General features: G+C 44.1%; 1 protein-coding gene across 1 annotated transcript; it reads right to left on the minus strand.

The window, feature by feature from the left end:
- Positions 1-209: 209 nt before the first annotated feature.
- ANKRD1 (ankyrin repeat domain 1) lies at positions 210-9,053 on the minus strand. The gene is made up of 9 exons (XM_036438533.2): positions 8,769-9,053; positions 7,936-8,115; positions 6,896-7,033; positions 6,663-6,770; positions 5,340-5,438; positions 3,746-3,844; positions 3,402-3,500; positions 3,188-3,286; positions 210-1,057 (listed from the first exon to the last, which is right to left on the minus strand). Exons 1-9 carry the CDS (start codon positions 8,793-8,795, stop codon positions 947-949), a joined length of 960 nt encoding a protein of 319 aa, XP_036294426.1. The 5' UTR covers positions 8,796-9,053; the 3' UTR covers positions 210-946.
- Positions 9,054-9,473: the final 420 nt, after the last annotated feature.

A 9,473-nucleotide genomic window follows, 5' to 3' on the forward strand; every position in this document is an offset into this window, starting at 1 on the left:
GTGTGGTTGTGGCATACCACCACCTCTAGAACCTCAGGTCCAGTCTGAGCCTGACAGAATCAGAATCTGCATTCTAAGATCCTCGTGGGATCCACATACATGTTAACTACTGAGGAATACTGTTCTACAGGGCAGTCCTACTCTGATGAACTTGGAGGAACAACAACACCCCATCTAAATGGCCTTTCACGTACAGAAGTATTTAGAAAGAGGTTTAGAATGTGTTTGCTTTTATTATGAATATAAAATATACATACAACGTATGATACATTTACACATTTACAGTTTGCCTTTGCTTTCATCTTTTTGAGCAAATCCCATTCTGCATTGCCCCACTGTCCACTCCTTCCACTGCACTCCGCTCTCCCTCTCAACATCCGCTTCCCCTTAGCACAGTGCGCGACTTGGTCAGGAATACCGGGCCCAGCCAGGAAATGGCTGGCTTTCCTGTCCTCTTCCATGGTACTGTTTCCTTCACTCTATGCTTTTCCATCGCCTCAGATTTCATCAGTAAAAATTCAGGAGAAAAGAGGGCGTCAATAATCACCTTTGTCTCTTAAAAACACCTTGAAATACCCTACGTGAGTGAGGTGACACATAGGCAGCCACCGAGCCCTGCTCATTGGCATGGTTTACGGGCTATCTACGGGAAGGCTCCGGAGCATTGTGTACGAATCAAGCTCTGCCCACCAAGCAGATGAGCGTAAAGAATCTGAGTGTCGGTGATAGTGGAGTTCACTTAAGAATAAATAAGTACACAGGGATAGGTACAAATAAATAAAGTGGGTCGCTTCTATGTCCCCATGCTTTCTCAAAACTTCCTAAGGTGCAGCCTGATCGTAGGTTGATGAGAAGCAGGGTTTTATAACAGTTGCTCTTCTCTGGGGCCGTGCCTTCCCAACGCCACCGGTGAGGAGCAGCTGAAGAAAGCCCGCAGTCATGTCTCTTAGAAGGCAGCGATGCGAGAGGTCTTGTAGGAGTTCTCTTTGAGGCTGTCAAATATCGCTTTGGTTCCATTCTGCCAGCGTAACACCAGGTCCATCGGGGTCTTCCCAGCCTAATCAAAACAGATGAGGCAATTTGACTTCCAGATGGGAGGCATCTATACATTCACATCCTCTCTCAAGGAATGTTTAATGAGGTAATGGATGGGTGTGTGCTACTGGAGTGTGTTATGCTTTCTTCTGTGAGTGATTTGCCATTTTTATTCAAACCAGTCTTTCACTGTTTCTCATGGGAATGCCTTTGGCATTTCAGATTAGCATTTTCCGGTTCCCTCCTCCCCCCGAGGGACCATTTCAGGTATTAATAAAAATCTCCAGTTCCTATCAATTTGTAAAATAACTCCTTGATTGATAAGAACTGGTGGGAACCCAGCTGCTTCAACGCCTTGGCTTAAATACTCAGGAAATGCTCAGAACTATTACGGCTCCAGGGGGTAGATTTTTCACAACCAGTGACACTAAGCTCTCTCCCAGCAAAGTTTTCTTTTCTGGAGGTGACATCAGTGACATGCACGAATAAATAATTTTTGATGCCAAAATTCTTTTTCTTTTGAATGACTCAAGATATCACAGAAAATTAAAATTATGTCATCTCTCAATTCTTGTCTTTAACTATGAGACGTTCGAAAACTTTCTGCCTCTATACATTCAGAAGTCTCTCTTTAATACAGAGATTGCGAATTGGAAGCTTTGAGATACAAATCCATCTAGAGACCTGTTTTGTGTTGGCCCAAACAGCTTAGGTTGTGTGTGTGTGTGTGTGTGTGTGTGTGTGTGTGTGTGTGTGTGTGTTTTGTACATTGGAATTAATTGTCAACAGTTGGAAAATAAGAGATTATTCCCAACTGAATTTTTGATCTCTGAGAAAAAAAAATCAGAAGAGCTGGCAGCATGAGGCTGGTTCTGCAGAGCCACAAAGGGCTGGATTTGGGAAGAGCCTCCACCTTGCAAAGCATTGTGCACAGATTCCTGCAGCCACCGCTTATGTTATTTATATGATCCGCCTGCCCCTGTGCAGATTGAGTTAGTGGCCCTGTAGCCTTCACTCTGGAACCTCTCACACATCTCTCTTGAGAAACACTTATCAGCAGACATGAAGACAGTTTGGACAACAGTACAATAACATGTGTGTTGTTTCCAATCCCTTCCAAGATGGTTTCCAATAGTTTATTGGTCTTTTGTGGGTCAATGACATGAATAGTTTGAGAACCCGCATGCCTGGGTCTCACTGATATACAGAACTCTGAGCCCTATTTGTATTTTTTGGGCTATTCCATAAATTCTTGGCACTCCTCTCTATTGAAATCTATCTCCTGATTTTCTGCCTAGTTACACAGTCTCCCCAATCTGTATGCTATTTATCTCTGCGGGTAGTGTCTCACTGTCTGGGAGGGGGGTGGGTGGGATGTACAATATTTTCTGCAGCTTTGGAGATTTGTTTGAATCAACTCTTTTTCTGAAATTTTAAATTATTAGATAAAACCAATCCCAAAATCAGGGGTGAGGGAATTCTTTCTTTTAAGTTTTCCCACCCCAAACAGCAGTCTCTATTTCTTGCATTTATTCTTTGTTCCAATCATCAAGCCAATTGTTTTCATGATAATATATTCCTCTCAGTCTCATAGTAATACAATAAGGAGAAGAAATAATTCACATTATATGATCACTGGGATTTTCTTTTCCTTTTTTTTTTTTTTTAAGCAATTCTCCAAAAGCTTTCAAGTTATTTTTTTCAGTAATTTACACCCCTTCTTCTGGGTGGTATTTTTAAAGCTTATATTAGATGATGTTTGCCTGGGAATTGGGACCGTGAGAAGTTGGTTTCAATCCCTGTTTACAGATGAAGCTAAATTAATATATACTTGTCAAGGGGACTTATACAAGCATTTTCGAGGCCTAAATATAGGAAATTATTTTTGAGGGATGTGCAGATAAGCCAAAGCAGAAAATAGATGGAGATTATCTCAAAAATATAGGCAGCAGTACAGCAGCTCCTGGAAGAAAGTGGTAGCATGCAATGCTGTTGTCAGGAGGGAGGAATTCCTGGGATTGGATATTGATTGATTTGAGCTCATCGGCTCTGGCTGCGTTGACCACTGAAACCATTAAGATGACCCCATTTTCCAAGATAGTTCTGTACATGGGAAATCCTGCAGGCAGGGTCCCTTGCTTGGAGCACTTACACAGTTCTTGACGTTGAGATCGGCGCCGTACATAATCAGGAGTCGGATCATCTTGTAACGGTTCAGCCTCACGGCGTCGTGCAGCGGGGTATCTCCTTCCTAGAGAAGCAGAGTGAGCACGCTGAAGGGGGGCCCCGAGGACAGAAGTGGGTGCCGTGGGTATCGGCTTGGGGAGTAATCCCAAATCAGCAAGGAGTAAATTCTGACTACTCACTCGGTCTTTGGCGTTGAGGTCCGCCTCGCAGGCGATGAGGTGCTCGGCGCATTCGTAGTGGCCGGTCCTCACGGCCACGTGCAGCGCTGTGCTGAGCAGCTGGGAGAGTGAAGAACGAGAGTGATTTGCTGGGCGAGAGGACCAGGCTGTCCCAGACCCCGAGGCGTGTGGGGAGGCGGAGGAGTGGCCACTATCGTACCCCACACCCTGCATGGGCTCCCAGCAGATGGCAAAGGTGGGAGGAAGGGGGAAATGAGGAATGGAAGGGAGAGGGGGAGAGGGAGAAGGATGGGGGGGGGGGGGGGATAGGACAGGGGGACACAGGGCTGCAAGAGGAGAAATACCTTATCCCGGGCACTGATTTTCGCTCCTTTATTCAGCAACAATTTTAAGACATCCACATTTCCTCCACGGCTTGCCCAGTGGATGGCTGTAGATTCCAGCTATACCCGGGAGGTAAAAGGACATGACTTAGGGAAAAGAAGGGTCTGGTCAGAGGAATCAGTGTGGACTTGGTGGCTAAGGCCCAGGCACACCTGCTTTTACGTCTGGTAGCAGTGGTTGTCCCTGTCTAGATCCCCAATTCCAACTGTTGCAGTTGAAGGCCCTTTGCCAAATGTTTTACCTAAACTCCATGTGTGGGAACGGGAGCATAGGCATGCCTATGTGTGCGTCTGTCGTGTGCATCGTTAGGAGGCTCTTAGTCTAGTAAATATGTATTAAGAAGAATAAGAACTACAGTTTGTTGAGAATTTCCTCGTGCCAGCCACCCTCTCCTTGGTCATCCTCTTGGCAACATTATGAATGAGGTAGGTGGCACCGTGACGAGAAAATCAAGGCTCCACAGTAGTCATGTTTGTTCCCCAAGAACACACAACCAGTGAATGGCAGGATAGATACGCAAACCCACTTTTAATCACTTTTGCCAAATACAAGTGCCCAAAAGTTCTAGAAAAAAGTGTACCTCAAAATTCTGGCAGAATAAAAGGGGTCCCTTCCAAAAGATTTTAACTTGAATCTGACACCTCTTCCTGAGCCCCTGTTGTTTCTTATCTCCCTCCCGGGGTGGTCTCTCCTTTGTGCGAGCGGAGTCTCTGCACCTCACCGTCATCCCTTGTGGTCCCTGCATGCTGCATGCTCAGACAGGGCCCCTCCACGGCTCTGTGTGGTTTGTCTGTGGCCTGTCACATCCCACACTCACGGATTTTAGTGTCTTAACATGCTAACTTCATCTTCTGTTTCTTTAATTGTTTTCCTTTGTGTCTTTTGGGTTCAATTTTGGCCAAATCCTTTGTACTCTTCATGTACCTTTCCCACTTTGCTCTCAAGTCAAATTGAGCTGCATTTAAATAAATAAAGTATTTTCCAGCTCAATTTCGGTTCATAAAATCCGCTGTATACTGGTCTTTGTAGAAATCACAGTGTTGAATTATTGAGGTCTGAAAAGCAGCTGCTTTCCATAGATGCAATTCATTTAGTATGCAGCCTAGCCCCAAATCACGTCTACGGCAGTCGGCATCTATCATATAAGGCATGCAGCGAGAGAATTCTGATTCATTGCCTGCAGCCCGGGGGCCGCACGCAGACTGCCGTGTATAATGGGAGGGCGGGGATGTTGAAAGGCGAGTGTCGACTGTATTACTTCTCAGTAATGCTACTGACTTGATAATGACCCAGCTCTCTGATGAGGATATTGAATTCTGCCCAACAGCCTTCACTTCCTCCTTTCCTCTGGAACACTTCTCTCCTTTTCAGTATGTATAGAAAATACTTTCCACATGACCTAGTCCCATCTCTTGTGTGGAGAAATAAGCTTTTGGCCCTAGTTCTCTCAGATCAATTTCCAATCCAGTCAGCCCCGTGTTTCATTTTAACTTTTCTCAAGCTTCCTATAGTCTATACATTTTGGCTTATTTCCAAGCGAAGAAATATATTCACCATATCACGGAATTCGATCTGTGCTCCTGCTTCCAGTAACTTCTCCACAATTGCCAGGTGTCCTTCCAAGCATGCTCTGTGCAGAGCTGTCCGTTTATACTGTCAGGATAGAGATTCAAAGGGAGAAATGCATATAAAAATGTGCATAAATCCTTTCTAGTGGGTATGAATCTCGGGACTCCGATGACCTAATTGATAGAAACTGGAGTGCTTCTTTATGAATTAGAAATGTTAAATTCACTAAAATTGCAGAACTAGAGCAATTATCCTGCAACTGAGATTTGTGCTTCCTACAAAGTACATTTCTAAATGCCTAGAGGTCTACATACTGGGATGTGAACTTGAAGGTTCAAGTTGACCTAAATGGTGATTTTTCCCTCTGTTGTGATTTGCACCTTCATTGTTTGTGTGCTATTTATCATGCAGAAGAGACAGTTTTCTTTCATCTGGGACTGTTGATAAATTAAATATCAAACAGTATTCAATTCATTTTAAGAAAATGGGAGCACTCATTTTTAGTTCAACTTCAGAAATGATTCCCCACTTACATTTCTCAATACAAAAAGGATTAGTGATTTTCTGGTAAACTGGCTTCATTTTCTGGTAAACTGGTGAATTAGACTTATTAAAGCTGCAACAACTTTAGGCATTATTTTACTCCAGTACCCTCTTTACAGATAAGGAAACGGAGATTGAGGAAATGCAAAGTAGCTGCCAAAAAATCAAGTAGCGAAGTAGAGATAGAACTGGCACGTGAACACTAGTCTCTGAACGTCCCACCTAGAGCTGATGTGTTTGGGTCCAGTCAGAGATGATGCTAAGTATATATAGGATATCCTCCCAAATGCATAGACACTTTGAATAATTATTAACTCCAGTGGGTTAAATCTGAAAAGAAAGAAACATCCATGGAGCTATCAGAAAAAAGGGTATATACATTTTTGGAAGGACACTCTATTTCTGCAAAGGTAGTTTGTTGGCCTGGCCTTATTAAAAGCCTACCTCAAGGATCTAAGAAGTTAAAGGCTAGTTTGTGAAAAATCAGCCAGAAATATATGCGTGCAAAAATGTATTCAGTCAGTAGCACTAATCCAGGTTTGTGTGTATGTGTGTGGTGTGTGTGTGGGGGGGGGGGGGGGGGGGGGGGGGGGGGGTAGGTTGGACCACTGTACTCTTCTGTTATGCAGCTGACATATGTGGCAACAGCTGGGGAAGCTGTTTCAGGTGGATTGATTTTTGGCACCATATTAGCAAGGCTGCAGTACAGCAGAAGACACACAAAATTAATGAGCTGGGTTTTGCAGTGCTTTGTGCACACCTTACCTCATCACAAGCATCTGGATTGTTCTTGTCTGACAAGAATTTTTCTACTACTGGCAGTTTGTTCTCCAGGGCAGCCTTCAGAAACCGGGGCGCATCCACAGGTTCTGTCTAAAGCCAAAATAGGGTGAGAGTTACCCAGGAGCGGCCCAGCATTCAATCAAACCCTCCACGGGTTGATTCCCCTGGAGCACACATGCCAGGCATGTAAGACTACAAAGCCTAAAAGCCCTTACAATGATTTCAGGTTCAGGTTCCTTTACAACCGGAACTTTAGTTTTCCTGTATTTCTTCTTTTTCTTCAGTTGAATGATAACTTCAAGGTCTTCTAAATTTTCAAGCTTTGATCTTTGTTCTAGTTTTTTCTTCTTGAGCTAAAAAAGAAATCTGTGTTTCAAAATATGTTGAGTTCTACTGACAAGCATTCTGATGGTGTCTAAACAAAACCTGCAAGTTCTGAGATAAGTATGCGTATAGCTTGAGCAAAAGAATAGAAAAAATAAATAAATCTTTGATTTCAGTTTAGTCATTTCTTATTCGAGGATGTGGGGGCCTGATTTTTTAATTAATTGCCTTCAGCTTCACTTATCTTGCATGTAGGATCAGCTTTTGACTAATTGGAGATAGGATCTAGTCTCGAAGTGATGATTTTGTAATTACTGCCATAAACAAGCCGCAGATTTCTGTCGAATGTTTTCATTATACTCAAGAATTTTTTTTTTTACCCAAAATAATCTAATAATGAGTGCTAAGCTTTGAAATATCAATGCCAATCTCTTTCAGGTAGCCCAGTAAGCAGGGACCATGAAACAGACTGTCCAAGGGCTACAGCTAACTAATGCATGTTTTATCTGTGGTTAGTAAGTAATGAAAATTCACCCAGGAACACAGATCTTAGCAACACAGATAAGAGACACAGTCAAACAATGATTCTTATACCACAAACCACGTTATTGAGAGAAAGAAGGATTAATTAGATGCATGTGAGATCAGAAATTCACTGGACACCTTTCTCTTTCCGAGTCTTTCAATCAGAAGATGGTCAAAGAACCTTCCATCACTGATTCAGAATCTGGAAGACATAGTCTCACCAAATAATTCTTTCCCACAACATATCCCATAGAAGTTGTCTCTATGGGGACTCAGATTTGATCTGAAACATCTTTGGGATGGTGGCATTTATTTTGTTTCTCTCCTTGCGTCTTCCTCCTTGGCACCTCCTTTTCCCTACGCTATCTCCAACCTCCCACTAATGGATCCCATGGAAAGTTCTTACCTCTGCCTCTCGCTGTTTCTCAATTTTCCACTGCTGCTCTGCAAGGCTCACTGAGTGGGCCGGAAGCGTTTTCAGGTCTTCGTGCTTCTCCAGAGTAACAGCAGCTTCATACTCTCCATCTGTGAAGTCCTCGGGGAGGAACTCCCCAGCGTCCCCACTGCCATTCTTCTTCCCGGTGACCTAGGAGAGAAGAGGATGGCCGGTCAGAGCAGCAGGGCGTGTCCTGGCGTCGTCCTCTGCGGAGGATGCTGCAGGAGGCCCTGGTCCTCCCTGGCAACAGCCGTCCCCGTGCACCTGTCAGATCTCAGGGGTGACCCATTGCTGCGATGTTCCAGGACTACCTCCAGGTTCTTGTCCTGCTGTCATAGTTAAATCAAGGGTTAGGTTAGATTGATAGGCTGAATTCCACTTCATCCACTGAGTCACATGTCTCCTGGGAAAAATCAAAACCACCCCCTCTGAATACTTAAAAAAAATTCTTTCATCTTATTACTTTTGATAACTCTTGGCCTTCAGTTGAAAAGTTTTCTGACACGTGTTCTTGCCCTAGCGCTTCTTCCCTAAGGCATATTGATAATGACTTGGGAGTGTACATTTTAGTAATAAAACCAAAAAGGAAAAGGTAATAAATAAGTAACGTGTAGAAAATTCATTGCTCCCAGCTCCATTTTCCCAGTGTCACTCATTTTATCACATAACCCAACCGTTTTCCATATATGACATTTTCACTGTGCATCATATACCTGTGCATTATGCCTGAAAGAAAAAAGGACATTTTCATTTTCAAAATTAAAACCAGTTTTCACTGCATCAAAATAACATCTCTTACGTACCAGCTCTTCCACTTTCAGCATCATCATGCTGGCCTGAAGTGTGTCTGTATGTTTTTCTCCTGCGGAATGAATCCCTTCCGTCGGCCCTGCTGGGCTCCTCCGCACGGCCCGCTTATATAGCCAGGGCCCGGTGAGATAATCTTCCAACCTGGGAGCCCAAGTAACACCCCGCCCCCACCCGCGGCCAGCTCAGAGGCAGGTGAATTTTCGTTCCAGACTCAGTGTCTGGGAAGCAGAAGAGGGAGGAGATGACAGGCAACCCCGCCGAATATGTGAATCAAGAGGAAATGTGAGAGGGCCATTCCTTTGGCAGTGACCACACCGCTCAGCAATGCCAGTCATCCTATCTATCGGGAAGCCAGGGGACAGCTGCCTGCTGATATTGCACCACAACACTGCTCTTTCGCCTTCTTTGTCAGCTTTCATATGACTAACTCTATCAGGAAAATGTAAAAACCCTGCACATCACACTCCCGGTAATATCTTCCTGATAAGCGGACTTATCGGCACTTCACTGGGGGAAGTGTTACTTCAGGACGCCCTAGTCCCGTGGGTAAACAGCCTGAGAGGAAAGGTTCCGAGTCCTCATGGCCCCTGTCTATATCTGTTGGAATTCTCTGGAGTGATGTCTGGGGCTAAAAAGGCCCCATGACATGCCTTCTTGCCATCATTATAAGAAATTGAAAGCATTCAGTAATGCACTTT

Source organism: Pipistrellus kuhlii, unplaced genomic scaffold (assembly GCF_014108245.1).
Source record: "Pipistrellus kuhlii isolate mPipKuh1 unplaced genomic scaffold, mPipKuh1.p scaffold_m20_p_15, whole genome shotgun sequence".
Lineage (NCBI taxonomy): Eukaryota > Metazoa > Chordata > Mammalia > Chiroptera > Vespertilionidae > Pipistrellus > Pipistrellus kuhlii.